General features: G+C 42.2%; 1 protein-coding gene across 5 annotated transcripts in view; it reads right to left on the reverse strand.

Annotated features, from left to right (window-relative positions):
* DOCK10 (dedicator of cytokinesis 10) overlaps positions 1-19,916 on the reverse strand; it is a 1,618,956-nt gene that overhangs the window by 178,286 nt on the left and 1,420,754 nt on the right. For all 5 annotated transcript variants that reach the window (XM_069213493.1, XM_069213489.1, XM_069213490.1 and 2 more), the window contains exon 50: positions 15,175-15,288. In XM_069213493.1, the coding sequence (XP_069069594.1) occupies positions 15,175-15,288 (114 nt within the window). The remainder of the gene's footprint in view (positions 1-15,174; positions 15,289-19,916) is intronic.

The following is a 19,916-nucleotide window of genomic DNA, read 5'->3' on the forward strand; positions in this document are numbered from 1 at the left end:
CCTCTTGGGGCACTGTGGATCGCCTTTGTAGTGACCATACTGGTAACACTCCATGCATTTGGGGCTAGGTTTCCCTGACTTGTCATATGTCCCTGGCTTTTTCCCAAATTTGGAAAAGGAAGGGTTGCCACCCCCTCCCTGGGAATTCTTTTGGGGGCCTTTAGAGAGTTCCTTATCTGCAAGTTTATCTCCCCCCTCTTTCTTCTGTTGGGAACCCTGACCACCTTTGTGGGAGTCCCCCCCAGGTACCTTTTTGGACACTCTGGTGCTAACCCAGAAGTCCGCCTCCTCAGCAAGCTTCCTGGGATCAGTCAGCTTACTATCCACTAGGTGCTGGCGCAAATCTGTATAAGTAACATTAAGCATATGCTCTCTCAGAATCAAGTCATATAAACCTTTATAGTCTGCTACTTTGTTGCCCCGCACCCATCCATTCAGTGCCTTACTGGAAAAGTCAAAGAAATCTACCCATGTTTGTGTGTGTTGTTTGGTGCTGTCCCTGAACCTCTGACGGTATCCCTCAGGGGTCAGCCCAAACTTGGCAAGTAAAATGTCTTTCTGAAGTGGGTATGTGTTTTGATCAGGTTGATCCAGTGTGAGAAGTGTGTCCCTCCCCAATGGCGGCACATAACCCCACATAGCTACCCCCCATTGCCCTTCAGGAACCTCATGAGCCCTTAGTGCAACTTCATAAGCAGCTAGCCATTTATCTATGTCATCTCCCACCACAAAACTGGGCACCACATTTTTGGGTATACGAACCTTCTTTTCTCCAGCAGGTCCTGTCTGTATGCTGCCACCATTATTGCTGGATTCAGACTGTCTTGCCTTGATCTCCAGCTCCTTGAGACTCAGTTCATGAGCCAACAATAGTTTCTTTTCAGCCAAAGCTCTTTCAGCTTCCACTTGTTTGGCTGCTCTTTCAGCTTCTGCTTGTTTGGCTGCTCTTTCAGCTTCTGCTTGCTTGGCTGTTCTTTCAGCTTCAATCTGTTTGGCTGCTCTTTCAGCCTCAGCTTGTTTGGCTTCTCTCTCTGCCCTTCTCTCCTCCTGTTGAGCCTCAATTTTCAGTTTTGCCATTTGCAATTGGAACTCCCTTTCCTCTCTCATTTCCTCTGCGGTCAGGCTTTGCATAGAGACACTGCTCCCTGGTCTGGAAGGGGGCACAATTGCAGTGGTAACACCATCCACAGATAGTGAAAATTCCTCTGAGGTGCCATTTTCTGGCTCCTCTTCCTCATCATCCTCTAAATGGGCTTCTGCCCAGGTCCTCAGCGCCACTTGAAAGTCCTCCTTTCTGGAGGCCCCTTGGGTGGGTACCCTCAGTGCCCTGCAGAATCCTCTTAGTTGTTTGACCATATATGTATCCAACTGGACTAGGTCAAAGTCCCCTGTCTGAGACCCAGTCAGAGACATGTTGAGTGAGGATTTAGTTTTTGAAAATTGTCAGGAAAAAAATCAGGTTTTCAAAAAGAGATAAAAACCAAGTTGACCTTCAACTGTGGGTAGGTAGTGAAATACTTAGCTACTGTATGTTACTGCACAAATACAAGTCCTATCCTCACCGCTGATCACCAATGTTAGAAATGGGGTTTTTGGTTGGCACTCAGGTTACCCCCTGTCCAAGCAAAAGCCCTCACTCTAGTCAGGGTAAGTCACACACAATCCAAGATTATCCTGTGCCCACCCTCTGGTAGCTTGGCACGAGCAGTCAGGCTTAACTTAGAAGGCAATGTGTAAAGTATTTGTGCGATAAATCATACAATACCACCATATAGCACCACAAAAATACACCACACAGTGTTTAGGAAAATATATAATATTTATCAGGATAATTGTAGGTCAAAAGAATAAAGTTGCAATGGAAAATTGTAGAAATATCACAGGACAGTGATATAAAGTGTCTTAAGTCTTTAGAATATAAACAAAGTCTCTTTTAAGCACAAGTACCTGGTAGGGAGTGGAAAAATCTCCTCAGAGGGCCACCAGAGAAGAGGTGCGTGGAAAAAGGGTGCGTGCGTCGATTTCTCCCCAGCACACACGGACTTGCGTCGTTATTTTCCACGCGGGGAGTCGGCATTGTTTTCCGGCGCTCGGACAGTCTCTTTCTGTGGATCGCGGGGATTACCAGATGTCCCAGGTCTGTGCGTGGATTTTCCTGCTTGTTCTCCGGCTGCGCGTCGGTCTGCGGGGCTGCGGGGCTGCGCGTCGAAATTACGATCTCACGGCAGGCGTCGCGTCGATTTCTCCTCTAGAGGTCGGGCGGCGTTGTCCTTGCGAGGCCGTGCGTCGGATCTTCGATCGTCCCAAGAGCGTCACGTCGATCAGCGTCGGAGTGCGGCGTTTTTTTCGCCGCAAGACAAGCTGTGCGTCGAAATTTTCGGCGCACGGAGCGTCCAAGTCCAAGTCCAAGACTCTTTTTGGTCCTGAGACTTCAAGGAACAGGAGGCAAGCTCTATCCAAGCCCTTGGAGAGCACTTTCACAGCCAGACAAGAGTTCAGCAAGGCAGCAGGGCAACAGCAAGGCAGCAGTCCTCTGTAGAAAGCAGACAGGTGAGTCCTTTGAGCAGCCAGGCAGTTCTTCTTGGCAGGATGTAGTTTCTGGTTCAGGTTTCTTCTCCAGCAAGTGTCTGATGAGGTAGGGCAGAGGCCCTGTTTTATACCCAAATGTGCCTTTGAAGTGGGGGAGACTTCAAAGAGTGGCTAAGAAGTGCACCAGGTCCCCTTTCAGTTCAATCCTGTCTGCCAGGGTCCCAGTAGGGGGTGTGGCAGTCCTTTGTGTGAGAGCAGGCCCTCCACCCTCCCAGCCCAGGAAGACCCATTCAACATGCAGATGTATGCAAGTGAGGCTGAGTACCCTGTGTTTGGGGTGTGTCTGAGTGAATGCACAAGGAGCTGTCAACCACGCCCAGCCAGACGTGGATTGTAAGGCACAGAAGGATTTAAGTGCAAAGAAATGCTTACTTTCTAAAAGTGGCATTTCTAGAATAGTAATATTAAATCCGACTTCACCAGTCAGCAGGACTTTGTATTACCATTCTGGCCATACTAAATATGACCTTCCTGCTCCTTTCAGATCAGCAGCTGTCACCTCAACAGTGTATGAGGGCAGCCCCAAGGTTAGCCTATGAAGGGAGCAGGCTTCACAGCAGTGTAAAAACGAATTTAGGAGTTTTACACTACCAGGACATATAACTTCATAGGTACATGTCCTGCCTTTTACCTACACAGCACCCTGCTCTAGGGGTTACCTAGGGCACACATTAGAGGTGACTTATATGTAGAAAAAGGGGAGTTCTTGACTTGGCAAGTACTTTTTACATGCCAAGTCGAAGTGGCAGTGAAACTGCACACACAGGCCTTGCAATGGCAAGCCTGAGACAAGGTTAAGGTAGCTACTTGAGTGGGTGGCACAACCAGTGCTGCAGGCCCACTAGTAGCATTTAATCTACAGGCCCTAGGCACAGGTAGTGCACATTATCAGGGACTTATAAGTAAATTAAATAGTCCAATCAGGTATGATTCCAGGTTACCATGTTTTAGGGGAGAGAGCATATGCACTTTAGCCCTGGTTAGCAGGGGTAAAGTGCGCAGAGTCTATAAACCAGCAAAAACAGTGTCCACAAAGTGGAGGGAGGCAGGCAAAAAGTTAGGGGTGACTACCCTAAGGCTGTCAGGTCTAACAGGCACAATTTCAGGCTGACAATGGAGCACGGGTTGGATACCCCAAACAAGCACATCCCCGTCAACGGCTTTACATGAGGACTTATGGCCTGATTTAGAGTTTGATGGATGGGTTACTCCGGCACAAACATGATGGATGGAGCAACCCATCTGTCAAACTCTAAATCAGGCTCTCAGTTTCTGGAATGGAAATCAAAATCCTTCTGTAGGGCAATGTTGCATAGAGTAGCTGAAGAAGTTGTCTTGAATTGGAAAGGTGATGGATAAGGTCCAGCTGAAACTATTGGTTTCGCAGTGAAAACCTCTACTATTTGAGTCCCTTTTTGACTGTACTAACTTTAGAAGTGTAGTTTGTGAACAGCAATAAGCTTACTATTTCGTGGGTGGGTTCAATTTTCTCCCTAAACCCCTCTCTAAACCCTTCCTAGTCAATAAAACCCTTCTATTTGGAAGTACATGCATCCTTTTACCCAGTCACTCCCCCACCCCTTCCACATCATTAGTAAGTTTTAGACTTACATGTGTGAGAATCTCTCCCTAGGAAAGATAGGCGAGACCAAGGTGGGCATCTACACTTGCAGGTTTGTGAATAGCATATTGTACTACTTTAGTAATACTATTCTAGTACTAAAACATGTGTTGCAAAATGCAGTTTGTAAATAGGCACCCTTGTCGGTAGTTTTATCCTTCGCCCCTATCATCCTGGCAGTGCTCAAGAAGACTAATTAGCAGCTTCTTTATACCCTAAATGCATCACATAATTTCTAAAGTTAGTCCTGTCTCCATCCTGCTCACTTCAATGTCTGAGCCTCAACTCTAAAGAACCCAGGTCATACACTTCCAATGTCTGGGTACACAGTTCTCACAATCCATCTTGTACCATGCCAGGGGCATCCAAAACAAATCCCACTATCTGACATTACTCATACAAAATGTATGCGTTAAACTCACTACACATGCACACAGGATGTCAACACAAGAACACAAGAGTTCAGGAAAAAATGAAACCATACCTACATGGAGAGGGAGGATCATGCCATGACACAGATAAATAGTCTGGTCAATCTATTTAGTTCTCTTAAGCATGGCATGCTTCCACCACAGCTCTATGTTCTATGCTCAAGAGAGGGCCAGCAGTCAACTGTCAGCATTGAGGGCGCACATGGTGTTCGCCTCCAGGTAACAGAGCATGTACACATCCGCATATAGTACGGGACATGAACCTCTGTGCCCATGCTTTGATAAAAAAGTAAAGATATCAGCTATGCATGCATTTGTTCATTCAACACAGGGGAAAACACCTGTATACCATACAGTAGACATTATCATCCCAACATAAACCCTTGCATGCAAATACCTAAAGAAGAGGAAAAGCAAGTGGTGCCACTTTTATCACCCAACCCCACCTCCACAAATGTATATTTTCAGGCAGGCAAACTGTATGCTAATGCTGCAATTCTTCCTCATCGTTCCTAAGTATATCAGCCAAACTGCTTTCAGTTTTCTGTCTGGCTAGTAGACAGCTTTAGTTGTCCTCCAGCCTCTTGTAAAAACAAAAATAATATGTGAATTAAAATAAAAGCACTTTTAGTATAAAAATAGCAATACCTAAGGAGGCTTTGGATTAGCTTACTTCACTTAAGGCTCTGTTGGAGTGCCATTCAAATGTTGGTTCATCTCACAGAATGACAGGCATATATTTACTTTTAGCCATCATTTCAAGGCTACAGTTTCTCATACCATTTGTGACTGTTCCCCTACAAATGAAGGGGCATATTTACAAGCCCCTAATGCCACCTTGCTCTGCCCTAGTACAATTTTTTTACACTAAGGCTGCATTAAGGAGGCCTTTCTCCTGCGCCATATTTGCAAACTGGCGCACTGCTAGCACTGCGCTATTTTGTAAACCCGTGCGCCACATTATGCCTGCGACGTGCATATTGTATGCAAGAGGGGTCGTTCCGACGCAGGGAGGCCTGAAAAAATGGTGCAGTGACATTTACAACATTCCACTCCCCCATTTTTTCTGTCATTGGGCCTCCCTGTGCTTTGCTGCACTAGCGCAAACGTTTTGATACCAGTGCAGCAAAGCACAACAATAGCGCCTAAAATGTTAGCGTCTAAAGTTTCAATGCTATTGTGCTAACGACCGCCATGGTGCACTGTTCTGTAAATACAGCCAAACCATGGTGTTGTTAGGTGGGGCAGGGGCAATACAAGAAAAGTGGCGCATTTGGACCAATGTGCCACTTTCTTGTAAATATGCCAATAAGTGCCAAGTATTACTGTTTAGAAAACATGTCTACCTTCCACAGAGACTAATCCACAGTCTCCCACACGCAGACATACTTCCTATTTTACTAACCTAAAGATGATAAAGATTATTGTGGGCATGAAGGACATTTGCAAAACCAATGGTCTGGCCTGCAAGAGAATATGTATGGATGTAAATAAGTGTGTTTTATTTGTAGAGTGCAAACCCAGACAAAGGCTGCAAAGCACTGTAGAGGGTTAGAGGCAAAGATAAAGAAAACATGTGATTTTGTAGGTTGCTTTTCCGAATTTCATGAACTTTTGAGTTGGAAGTGGGTATATTGCCTTCATGTTCTTGTTAATAATTTACAGAACTACTCGAGCACCACTTAACAAATAAAAATGGTGCTTCTTTGAGGTCTACAGATAGGCAACAGAATTTTAGGATGTCTGAAAGACGGACTGTTCACTACTGGCACATCACAAGGAACTGCTTTAGCATGATGTCAATTTTGTTAACATCTTGTTACGAAAATGTGAAAAAGAAAATAGGCATATGTAGTACATAGTGAATAGCTTACAGGTTTTAAACAAGAGCAGTAGTTTGGATATGACTGTAGAATTAGATGCAAAAAACAACACTAGATTATGAAAAGCCAAAGACAGTAATTAGTATATGGTGCCAAATGAAATCGTGCACATGATATGACTTTTTAAATACGCAAGTATGTGCTGGTAAGTGGAACATATAACACCAAACAAACAATAGCCTGTAAAACTTACCACAGCCTTGAACAACATAAAAAGACAAAGAAGAAATCACAATATCATGTTAAAATAACAGTTAACCATCTTTGGACACACAATACATTCACAATTTTATCACCTACAGCTACTGAGGCTCAAAATGTACTTTAATTATATTTTTAATAAAAATGTGGCTTGGACCATTGATCTTTTTAAAATATGAAAACTCCCTACGCTGGAAACCTTAAAGGTGTTATTACCAATTCTTTTAATCCCTCAGAAGGTATAAATCTGAAAGTTCTCAGTTGTTGATGCGGTGATCCATGCCAAACTCCCAACATCATGGAGGATTTTTAAGGTTCATTTTAATTATCACCGTGGCTTAAAACATTGAAAAATCAAAGTCCAACTGAGACCATCAAGTAGTCATATCTACATTACAATCTATGGACTTGATTTGAGTTCCAGCTTTACGATTAAGGAGTCTTTTTTTCTAGTTCCGATTGAAAGATAAAGCTGAAACATTGCTCAGGTACGAATCTGCATGGAAGTATGTGAACCCAAAGTGAGGAAGCATTTTAACTATATGCTATTTTAGCTACTCTCTCGCAGTATTGAATAACTTAGAGTTATACATGTAAAAATTAGAAATACTATCTCCATTCTGTCACTACAACTATTTACAATGAGCCCTCAAAAGGAGCACCCATGCTAAAGTTTTCCTCTCCTAGCCTTCTCATATCCGTTTTTAGGTTAAAAGATACATTGCACTCCATTCACAAATGGGTGTCATTGGCTTACTCACACAAGAGTTTGATTTATTTGATTTGGATGTGAAACAACTGCACTGTAGCAACTATCTCATGTGTTTTCACAGAGGTATTTACAAATCCTGAGTGAAAAATTGTTTCTGTGCGGTTCATCAAGTTGTGGAGTTTTAACAAAACTTTTGAGGACATCAGAACAAGGACCAGTCTCATTGTGGCTCCCTTCGCTCTAGCAAGATAAAGGTTCTGTGCCCTTGATACCTTGAGGGTTTGCTGTAGTGCACATGTTGCTAGAGTGGTTCTTGGGGATTTTTTCAGTTACTATAGAAACTTACCACTCATTTGAAATCCATGTAAAGTAAAATAGGCATGACAATGAAATTGATGTAAGAAAAAACAGTAATAATAGTTTTGTGCTCTGTTTAGTATAACAGATCTGTTACTCGAGAAAGATTACAGGGCATCCAAGAGAACATTCTTTTTAGCAGACACACTGTAAGATACAGATTGATGATATATTTTGTGTGCTTTCTCTCATGTCCTATTTCCCTTGCCATCTTCACCTTCAGTTTCATGCACAGTTTCTTGGACTATTCTGCTCTGTCAATGGAGGAAGGATACTGGTGGGTTCCACGTCTTTCCCTCAGCAACATTCAATCTATAGTTTAGTGTTAATTTCTGTCTGACACTCCTCATGAATGACAAGATCAATTAAATTGAGTTATAGGGCTTTTGCCCCTACTTTACATCCTCCAACATTTCCATGAGCCTTCTCGTCAACTCTTTTTCTTCAAAGACCATATCAACATAAAAGGCACAAACAATTTTGTCCCAACTTACATTACTGTATAAATTATTCCTTTCTCTTATTACTTTGCATCTAAACCCAATGCAGCTGGTGTTACACACGCTACTATATGCACCTTCTCTGGGAGTGGGATTATATTCCTTGGTCTCTGCGTAAACCTGAAAGGTTGCCTCATTCTGTGTGTGGAATGGGGTTTCTTAGCGGTGTTTGATCTACCATGGATGGTCAGACTGTATTATTTTCTGTGGTTAGCTTTTTTTTAAAGTGATGGTGATATTAGATATGGGTGAGCATGTCAGCTTTTTTACTTTCATTGGAAGTCCCTGAAGGCTGACGGTCTCCTTCTTGGTGGCATCAGTTTTCACAATTCTCTTAAGGGGGGAAGGGAGGAGTTGGCAATCTCATTGCCTAAAGTAACAGCAGCATAAGGTCTGCTAGGACAAAAGAGAGGTGGGAGGGGGTGTAGAGGTCCATGATTGTGTGATTGTTTTGAAAGACAATGTATGTCCTACACTAGATAGTGATATGGCTGGCTTCTTTAGGCTTTGGCTTAGGTTGGTAGGCAATTCCTGCAGCACAGTTATGTGATCATGAGTAAAAGATTTATTCAATAAAGAACCTTGAGCTGTGGTCCTTGTAAAAGAAGCAGCCGATTTTCCAACTTTGAACATTATAGTGAACATGATAGTAATAATGTGCAACAAGGGTCTCAGAGTTTTTATTAGTGTTGCATGTTAATGTTTTTATTGCATCTTTTTTATAGCAAATTTAGAGGGGTGAATGATTTTGGTTGATTGTTGGACCAACTGTAGGTCACTGTGCAACATTTAGTACTAGGAATATTATCAAATTCATGACTTATGATTGTGAAGTCAACAACTGATCCTTAGACATGCAGTGCTCGGCTAGCATGTTTTAGGATACCTTTGCACCTTCAGATGCCCTTGGATTGTGCTTGAGTTACACATTCCTCTAGATCAACAGCAACAACATAAAATGTTTACAAGAAAGATATAAGGCCTCCTCTAAGCCAAATTCTCTTGCACTATTCACTCTGCCATTGTGTATGTATTTGCTTTAAGGTTGTCCGATCTTGTGCTGGTCAGGTGATCCAGAAGCACACTGGGTGGCTCATCAGATTAGGGATTGGTCTCTTCATGTGAACAGTCACAGAGTTGAGATTAGAGAGTGACTATTCTTGTTCATAAGGTGTTCATTGTTTCCAGGTGTTTGGTGCACATGGAATAAATCATGGGTTGCATTGCTGTAACTTGTTTCACACTATTCACACATTTGTCATATGTTGGGATGGAAAAGTCCTCCGCATGTTAACGGGGTAAACCCCTGCTCTGAGTGCCCCAACTGTACTGATGTCTGGATCTCTAATGATGATATTTGTTGCCATAGACAAAGAAGGACCATGTGGGAGTGTCAAGACCTAGGCCTGTTTCACAGATTGTTTCTTGTCAGACTCAGAGTTGCACCTGAAGCCTACCCTCATAATGATGAGAGACTACTGCCCTCACCAAGAGTTAAGCATCATGAATATGGTGGTGGCAGCATATCATGCAGTGATCAGTAGGAGTGAACAAGTTCCTTTTTAAATTATGTACTGGAGTGAGGTATACTGGCTCACTCTGTTAAAGTTTTACTGCTGTGTGCTTAACTCACCCCGGGCCTACATCAGTTTGTTGTGAAGTACTGTACATCATATGAGTGGTGTATTTGCACTTGGTATATGTGTGCCTAGGAATGTTAAAGTACAGGGATAATGCAGTGCTGTGCAGTGAGTGCAGGTTCAATGAATGTGCTGGGTGTATCTGTCCCTGTGAGTGGTATAAGACATGAAGGATCTAGTGCTCTTTAGTGTGTGCATGTTAAATGTAAGTGCTTGGTGTATGTGCACTTGTGAGTGTACATTACATGAAGGGTGTAGTGCTGTGAAGTAAATCACATTAAATGTATGTGCTGGGTGTATGTGCGCCTGTGAGTGGTACATTACATAAAAGATGTAGTTCAGTGCTGTGCATGCATGCTAAATATATGTGTTTTTGGTACTGGATCAACACATGGGGGAATCAGTCCTCCTTCCCTACAGTAGAGATATGGCCATCCTGTATGTCAGAAGAGGGTCACCAAGATCAGAAGAAAATGTGGCCTGACCAAGAGCATTGTTGGGAGTGAGGCCACCATGGGAACCCCCTTGCCTCTACCTCAAAAGGAGACATCAGCAATGGGTACTTCCCTCCATCTTTCCCCCACCATGGGAGAGACCAAATGACTTACTCTGCAAGAAGGAACTGAGAGGAAACTCCAGTTGTTGCAGGAATATGGCTGCATGTGAAGAGATCGACAATTGCTGAATATAGCCCTTCTGGGCCACGTGCAGCAAACTCACCTGAAACAGCCACTGCTGCTCCAGTGCCTGGAGAGGGTGTGTGCTCATGAAACTCCAGTAGCTCCCATCCTGTAGGTGTGGGTAAGAATGATTTCGGACCTGGCAGCCCTGGGGGAATGTGCTTGCTAGACAGCATGTAGGCGATGGAGCACTTCTGATACAAAGTCAGAGTGGACTCTTGAGACTCAGACTACTAGTGTAGCTTACTCTGGATGTTACCAATAGTGAATGAGGAATAACCAGTATTACTGGAAGCAAGAAGGGAGTGGGACAGGGAACCACCTAAGAAAGACTAGACCCCTAACCTTAAAGGAGCTGTGTGGTTGTTTGTGAATGTTGTATTCTTTCTTTGTGTTAGTAGCGGTAGAACTAAAATACTTCTCTTTCTTCATAAATATTGGAGTTTGGCTGGACAATGTTTTATTGCAGCATGGGTTTTGAAATGTAAGCCTTTGTTTACTCCCCTGTATCCACCCCCATTCAGATCCTTGGACTGCTCGGACCGTGCTAACCCTGAGGAATCAAGTGCTAAAGGGGTACTTGGCCTAGTTGCTCGGAATCTGTAGTAGAACGGGCTTAGGGGCATCAACCCCACTGTTGGACCCAGTAACTTCTGCATGCCTAGTGGCCCTCTGAAAGGAGTTCAGGCAACATACATATTCACATTATGACATAGCTGATATGTGGACCACAGACAAGGTTCATCCAATCAACGGTTACAGTGCAAGGAGTTGATTGTTTTGGATTTTCTTCTTCTTTCCTTGCATATGCATAATATGTCCCTAAAGAATTATTATAATAATCAGAAATTCTAGGCTTTGCACACATTTAAAGAAACACTCATACCCCACTTAGGCTCAGATACGCAGGGTGTCCTTTCAAGTAAAATGGGGCTCATGTGACTTGGCTGTAGTTAATGGTGACAAATTATTGTCTCTTTCTTCACTGTTGATGTTAGTTGTGGAAGTATATAAAAGACTTAAATAAATTGTAGAGAGCCTAATAGGAAGTACCTCAACTTCTCATTTTAAAATGTTCTCTTCTTTGGTTGAATTTTTGTTTTCAGTTCTACAATTAATTGAATCTTTGCAATATAAGGTTCACATCACATACCATATCACGCGAGATGCTATGAGTAAACTATCAGACTGCACCGTGGGCCACAGTGATCAAAGGTGTTCAAATAGGCTAAAAGGATACTTTTGGAGAGACTGTCTGAAGTTCACACTTTTAAACATTGTGCAAGCTGTTCATTTCAAAATGGAGGCTCCTTGACCACGAATCCTCTTTCAACTCAAAACAGGAATGTAGGTTATCAAGAGTCCATGTATGTTTAATCTATAATGACGTCAATAAGTGTGCAGGTAGATCATGTTTATCAGTAAAAAGAAAAGGCTTCTCCTTCAACACAATTAGTGTGACAGTGGCTCACATTTTCTCTTTTCAAAATCCCCTTTGAGATTTAACTTCTTGTTGGCAGGCAATGCCAAATAAAGCCATATGGCACTGTGAAATTTACAATACTCAAGGCTCTTGCTACCACCTTACATCTTTCCACTGAAAAGAAGGCAGCCGTTTGAGCTGGTTAGAATGTAGAAACATCCCTGCACAATTCTCCAATCTTGTGTTTTGGGTTTAAGCTATCATTCCGGAAAACTTCTGATTATTTTGATTTGCTTCTATTGGTGATTTTTTCATTTCCAAACATATGGGGAAAAGAAGGAGTACAAAGAGCATTTTCAAAACATTTTGTGGTTCCAATAGAAGAACTTTTGTCTTAGACTTAGCTTTAACTCTCTAGGGTTCATCCATTTTGCCAAATAATGCAATATATAAGTTACTTAGATGAACCTAGTTTATTGGCCTGTAACCCAGAGATAAAGTGGAAGTCAATCACAGGCCTTCAATTCTGGATTCCAGGTAGGAGGGCATTGCAAAATAATGAGAGTTTTGAGGAAAACACAACACTACACTAGCACAGATAATGGGAAAATGTCCCATACTCCTAACCAGTGTTACTGGTGCATGGAAAATAGTGACTCCACCTTGAACAGGTGCAAGTATATGTAAACGTTATTTTGAAGGCTGGCCCCAAGCATAGCAGAATGAAGATGGAGAAATATCTCTCATCTGTGGTCAGTACAATGTTATAAATATGACAACGAATGCAGTGTTTGAACCATGCTTTGTTGGAACAGAGCTTGCTTGGCTTCAAGCAGCTGTAGTTTATCAAAAAATACCTAGAGCTGGAGAACCAGACTGTTTCAGGGATTATAGATGGAGAGGACACACCTACAATGGTTTAAGAATTCTTAAAGGTTTTGGATTCTAATGTGTGATATTTAAAAAGTAGACAAATGCATTAGTTTTAGTTTCAATAGAACTAGCCCAGTCTTTGTAAACAGATTTAACACTTTGTTCATTACTGGTGAAAAGGCATTATCAAATTCCCTTACCTCAATTTCAGTGAGTGGGTCAGTATTCAAAAGGAGAGGGCCTGATTCACAAAGGTAAACTTAGATGTTTGGTCTAAACTTAGATCAAATGCCTACGTTTATGACTTTGGGAAGTCACTAAGGACATTTACAATTACTACCTTTAAGTCCGCACTATGACTGAAGTGTAGACCTAAAGATAGCACCTGTAAATGCCCTTTGTGAATTCCCAAAGCCATAAACTTAAACGTTTGTGAATCAGACCCAGATTACGTAGGCCTTCGAGCTAATGCACAGCATTTAGAAATTTACACTGACAAACAAAATGGATCATTTACATTCCCAAGATATTTCAAATCACTGTATTTCTCTTGGCAAGCTACCTAAGCAGTTTAACAAAAGGTGATAGAATTTTAAAGCACTTAAAACTACTAACAAATTTCCTCTGATGTTTTCACCTGCAAAAGATACATATAAGGGGAAGAAAAAATTATCTTTCCTGATTTATAGCAGAAGGAGTGTTAGGATCTGATTATGAGTATAGGTGGTATTTATTGCACATGAGGAATAACAACCACCTATTACGAGTTGTTAGGAAATACCATGCGGAATTTGGTGTTTAACACATTAAAATCTGCGTGATATGGCTAATACCATATGGTTTTCGCCATTACAATTTGGCAGGTTTGACCTGTCGAAATTTAATGAAGGTTGAGTTATTTAATGCATCCAATAATGATCATATGCGTTATATACCTAACAACTCGTAATTCCAACCCGTGCATAAACAGGTATTTATGCATGGGCTGGAATTGTCCTGCACCCAGGGAGCTGCCACTGTTATCCTAACCTACTGCTACTAACTCAACATACCTCAAAGTCCATGTTCTGACATACAGCTTGTTCTGGTACCTTTGTAGTGGTGTTTTCATATGCCCTCAATTTCAGCACTGGTGTAAGATTTACATGCAGGCACGTTTGCCCACAGCTTGATTCTGTGCACCAAGGTTATCCTTGAAGTTGTCTTTTCAAGTTCTGGTCCAACTGTTTAAGTCCCAATTCAAGTTCCAGTGAGATGGAAACCTCTCACTCGCAAATACTGGTACCATGTAGTAACTCCATGGCAGAAGTGTGTAATTATGAATTAAATCCCAGAGACTGCATTTACCAGCTGGAATTCCATCCTAAATTAACTATTCCTAGAATTTAACAGAGACATTTACAAACTGATCTGAACTGGTGGTAAATGCCTGAAGGGTCGTATGCAGAGCAAGGGAATGACGAGAGGTAGGGTTTGGGAAAGAAAGATGTAGAGGGAGCATTTCATCTATTTCCTGTACCTTGGTACATGGTCAGGCAGGGGCCTGAGAGTCGAGCCAGGCTGCAGTGCATCCCATTCACTAACATCATTTTACTGGCTTACAACCAGCTAGTAAAATCAAGTTCAGTGTTGCTGCACTGATGAAATTTAAATGTGGGAACACTGGCCATCTCATATTTGTAGTATGTTCCATAGCAGTTTTACCTCATTTTTAAATTCATGATTATACTTTTTACAATGGAAGAAAACAGCTTGACTGGGATGCCCTATCTGTGCTTGGAATTGGAAAACTCCACTTTTGTTAGAGGGCACCATGCAGTTCAGTTTCACCAGTCTTGGGCCTTCCATAAATGGCAAACTTCTGAAAGAAATAATGCTTAGGTCCTTATTCGGAGTTTGGCATACATTATACAATGTCAAATCATGGTGGATGTCCCCTCAGTTTTGATTTTAGAATGCCAATACCAACAATGCCTTGTCATATGGTGGACAGGATATCCACCACAATTTTGACAGAGTACCCTGTCAGCCAAACTCTGACGAAGGCCCTAAATTTACTAGCAGCACAGGACAAAATCAAGGCACTCATCATGATGACTATTGATTCAGCAACTTACATGACCACAGCTGATATTATATCGAATATGTATTCATATTAAGTAATTCCCTGGTCGAGGTAATTCGGAGCCACCAACCCAATCAATCAGCTTTCAATATACTGTATGTAACACTATAATGCTTGCAGTTATTTTGTCACTATTTACCTGTCCGTAGAAAGCCACTCTGTAGTACCGTCCAAATAAACGTTTTTCAGAATTCACAACTTCAGCAACTTTTGAATATGACCGATGAATGTCATAATAAAGTTCAGATAGTCTCTGAGAACAAAAAGACAGAGGAGGTACTTGGTGAAATTCTTCATATTGCACTAACAGTTTTTTTAATTGACTGGGAAGCTGAGAATGTGTATTCTTTAATAAATGTTTCTGCATATATATATATTTTGAAAAATATATATATTCTCAATTCTGCCAGCAGTTCATATTTTCTCAAAATAGATAGTGAGTTTTATCAGCAAATTATTTTAATTACTATTACTGTTACAAATTGTGTCTCTAGTTAGCAGAGGTTTGCACTCTGTCCAAGCAGGGACCACAATTCTAGTCAGAGCTAGTAAGAAATACACTAAAAGTTTACCTGTGCTTATCCTGTGATAGCTTAGCACACAGCAGGCAGTCTAAGCTAAAGAGGCAACGTGTAAAGTGTGTGTGCACACACAGAGTAACACAGTGAAAACACAACAAAAGGACTCCTCGCCAGTTTAGAAAAATAGCCAATGCTTACTTGAGTCAAAAAAGACCAAAATAACAAGAATCTACCATACACAAGACAAGTTATAAATGTTGAAAGATTCAATCAAAATGTAGTGCTTAGAAGACAATAGCTCGATCCGGAACTATCTGGTCGCGCTAGACCAAGGCAAATTCAAAAGTGCCGTCCAACTGCGATGGAGCGCGGGCCTGGAACAGGAGTCATGCAGTAACAATGTTATGTGGATGCTCGGTGAAGATACATTGATCCAGAGAAGGGGATGCATTGCGCTTGATGGTGATGCGTCATTATCTGATTGGGCAACGTTGCTGATGCATCAATGTCCAGAAGAAATGAGGACTGGTTTCAATACTTTGATGCTGCATCGGCCTAGCCGGGGCTGCATTCTAAGTCGGGGTAGTTGTGTTGCACAGCCGGGGAGCAGTGTACGTGGCTTTGGTGCAGGCAGCGACAAAGCAACGTTTCTGCAGTGGGATGCATTGATTCCAAGGGACGTGCATCAGATTTTGTGTGGCAGCACCACAGTCACATCTCAGGGCCCAGGACTGGATTTTCCACTTGGCAGAGCAGGACTCTCAGCAGAGGAACCCAGGTGCTGGTAGCAAGATGCAGGTGAATTATTTGATGTCCCTGAGACTTCAGAAACAGGAAGCAATCGCAGAGAGTAAGATCCAGTCCTCTCACTCCCAGGCAAGAAGTAGCAGGCAACAGGATAACACAGCAAAGTGGTAGTTCCTTCTGACTATTCTGCAGTCCTTCTTTCTGGCAGAATGTCCTCAGTCCGGAAGTGTTCCGTGTATATGATGTCAGAGGCCCAGTACTTATACTCAAATGTGCCTTTGAAGTGGAGGAGCCTTCACAGAGAGCCCATTTTGCCTTTCAGCCCAGTCCTGTCTGTCAGGAGGTCTGAGTGGCGTAACAGTATTTTGTGTGGGTCAAATAACTATCCTTTGAAGTGTGAGTGAGAGCCCCTCCACCCTTCCTGTCCCGAAAAACCCACGGGTATGTGGATGGAGTGCAGGTGCAATGGAGTGTCCTGTGTTTTATAGCTATCTGTAGGGCATGCACAGTTGTAGCCGTCACCTAAACCCACACAGACCAGATGTGGAGAAAGAAAGAAACTTACAACTTTCTGAAAGACGCATTTTGAGACTGACAGTTTAAAAACCATCTTTACCAAAAGTTGTGTTTTTAAATTGAATTGTGAGTTCAGGGACACCAAACTCACTTTTTATAATTTTCCCCATATGGAAATTACACTTAAAAGATGTTTTGAGGCAATCCTTATACTAGGCTGTGGGAGAGACAGTTCTTTGCAATAGTAAAAAAAAACAAATTTAAGAGTTTTCCACTACCTGGACATATTAAACCAAAGGTACATGTCCAACCTTTCAAATACACTGCACCCTGCCGTTGGAGTTAAACAAGGCTTACCCTAGGGGTGTCTTACGTGTGATTAAAAAGGAAGGTTTAGGCCTGGCAAGTGGGTACACTAGCCAGGTCGAAATGGCAGTTTAAACTGCAGTTTCTGCAATGGTAGGACTGAGGCAAGTTTGAGAGGCTACCATAGAGGGTACAACAACCAGTGCTGCCAGCCCACTAGAGGCATTTGACTTACAGGCCTTGTACCAGTGGATCTTTCAGTACCACTTAGAAAAATCTGTATTTCCATCCATAGAAACGTCAAATTTTCACATTGGAAATATTTTTCAAATCATGTAGAAGTGGGAAGAAAATATGGAACTGGGTAAAGAGTTAAGAAATATAACTCACAGTGGAAATCATGGGGGTAAATAGCAGTCTGAATGACAAAACTGCAAAGAATGTGGCGTGAGAGGAGGGACTAGAAGTTTAGATGGACAGATAAATGAATAAATGAAATGGTAATTTATAAAGCACAAAAATCAACCCAAAGGGGCATCTCGACGATACATCCGCAAACCTTCAAAGTCATTCAAGCCTCACTGTGGGAAATTAATCACATTAAGGCTGGTAGAAAAGCTAAGTCTTAAGGAACTTTCCAATGGTAGTATTGATTTCAACTTGTCTAAAAAAATAGAGGAAGCTGATTCTACTCCTTTGCAACTAGAACAGAAACAGATCTACCTCCTTTGATCTTCAGCCTAAAACTGGGAATCCATAAAAGTTTGGTGCTGCCAGATAATATGGCCTCTGGGAGGGACATATAGAAATAAAGGGGCTGAGAGAAAGTTTGGACTAGTTTGTTGACGCACTCTAAAGACTATGGTGAGTGAATGAAACAAAATCAGCTTCTCCACCGGGAGCCAGTGGAATTTATTTAGTCACTTTGAAGTAGAACTCCTATGAGGAAGTTTAAATACACGTTGGCCGGCAATATTTTGTACAGCCTGAAGTTTCTTGATGGAATGTTTAGACACGCCAAGCTAGAGATTATTACAATATTCAGTGCTGGAGATGATGAGCTACAGCCTCTCTTATCATTAGTGGAAGAAACTCAAAAAACTTTTTTAGTAATTTATTTATGAAAAACAGGTTCCTGAGACTGCAGCAACTTGGTGGGGGGAAGATAGGTCAATATTGAATTTAAACCTCAAGTTCCAGGCAAAATAATTGGGGGTAGGGGCTTTAATAAATTCATCAGATCACCAATCAGAGGCAGAAAACTGATTGGATGATTTCAGTTTTCTCTGTATTGCACTTCAAATAATCATGCATTCATACATTTAATGACTTCAGAAAGACAGCTTTTAAAATGTATTTCTGAGCGAGAGGAGTTCCTGTCTAAGGACAGGACGAAGTTGGTGTCATCAGACTATGACATAGAGGAAATAGCAATTAACAGGGACATCTAAACATTGAACAGAGTGAAACTCAGGGGAGAACCCAGAGTGATTCCATATTTATTAGAATATTGTTAGATGCAGCATCCAATGCTGCAGGCAAATCCAGCGTAAACTAACTTTAAAGATTCCCATACTACAAGGAAGGCAGATTCAGCAGAATGCCATGGACTAAACCCATATTGGAGGGGATTTAAAAGCTTCCACATTTCAAGGCAGTCTACAAATTGAGAATAAACTAACTTTTGGCTGCAGCAGGGAGAGAGACGTGTGGAAGGAAACGTGTGGAGCGTTCAAAATGTGCTTGTTATATTAAAAATGAAGGACTGGTGAAAATAGTTACATCAGATGATTTAGAGATACAAACAGAAGAAGCATAGAGTGAAGGTAGTGAGAGTTATACTTTAAAAGGGGAAGGTGTGGTACTCATCATAGAATTTCTAATTTTTCTCCATTACATACTGGAACCTCTCCTTGGCCAAGGAAAGGATATATATATTTATAAAGTCTGAGCATGGAAATAGTCATCATTAGTGTTGTTTGGGGGAGTGGGGTGCTGTTGATGCACAACTCTGACAGCTGATGGCACAATGCAATGGTGCTGGGCACGGGCCCCCTGCACTGCCCATAAGTGCACCTGTTCTCTGCCAGCCTTTTCTTGGCAGTGCTACAGCGGAGAACAAGGTTGTAATCCGCAGGGCAGCACTGCCTTCGCGGATTACGATCTCCACCACGCCAAACCGCCGGGATCAATGATCCTGGCAGAGCTGGAGGTTCCTTGGTGGCTGTATCGCAAGGGTTGTAATATGGCGGTCAAACTGCCACATCCGCGGTGGTCCAGACTGCCACTGAGAGTGTAGTAGTTGTAAGAAGACCACACTTGTATGGACCCCCGTGGTCTGGATATGCTCAGTGATCTAGCCGCACTGGGTAGCAATATTTTAAGAAGTTACCGAAACTGGGGGAAGGAGGGTCCCACTTGATCCAGCTGTCTGTCTTTTGGGGCTTTTAAAGTGAACAAAAAACTCTCAAACTGCCTGCCACTTTATAGATTTGACACTAGTCTTGGCCATAAGATGGTGTCCTGGAATGCACAGGTGCACCAGGAATTGTTCAATGGCATAATGTGGGGTGCTAGCCAGGAGGGGTTTTCTGAAGGTGGTGGATGCTAGGACCGATGATTTATTGCCATAGATGCACAGTATACTACGTTCTGAATCTTGTTACACTATTTTTAGGCATGGCAATGGTCTCCCCTTTCTCTTCTGTGGTCCTCCGATACTCAGTACCCATTATTTATGAGTCCTGATACTCTGCCGATAGGTATACCAGTGGAGCACGAATACTGGTGT

Source organism: Pleurodeles waltl, chromosome 11, assembly GCF_031143425.1.
Source record: "Pleurodeles waltl isolate 20211129_DDA chromosome 11, aPleWal1.hap1.20221129, whole genome shotgun sequence".
In the NCBI taxonomy this organism is placed as follows: domain Eukaryota; kingdom Metazoa; phylum Chordata; class Amphibia; order Caudata; family Salamandridae; genus Pleurodeles; species Pleurodeles waltl.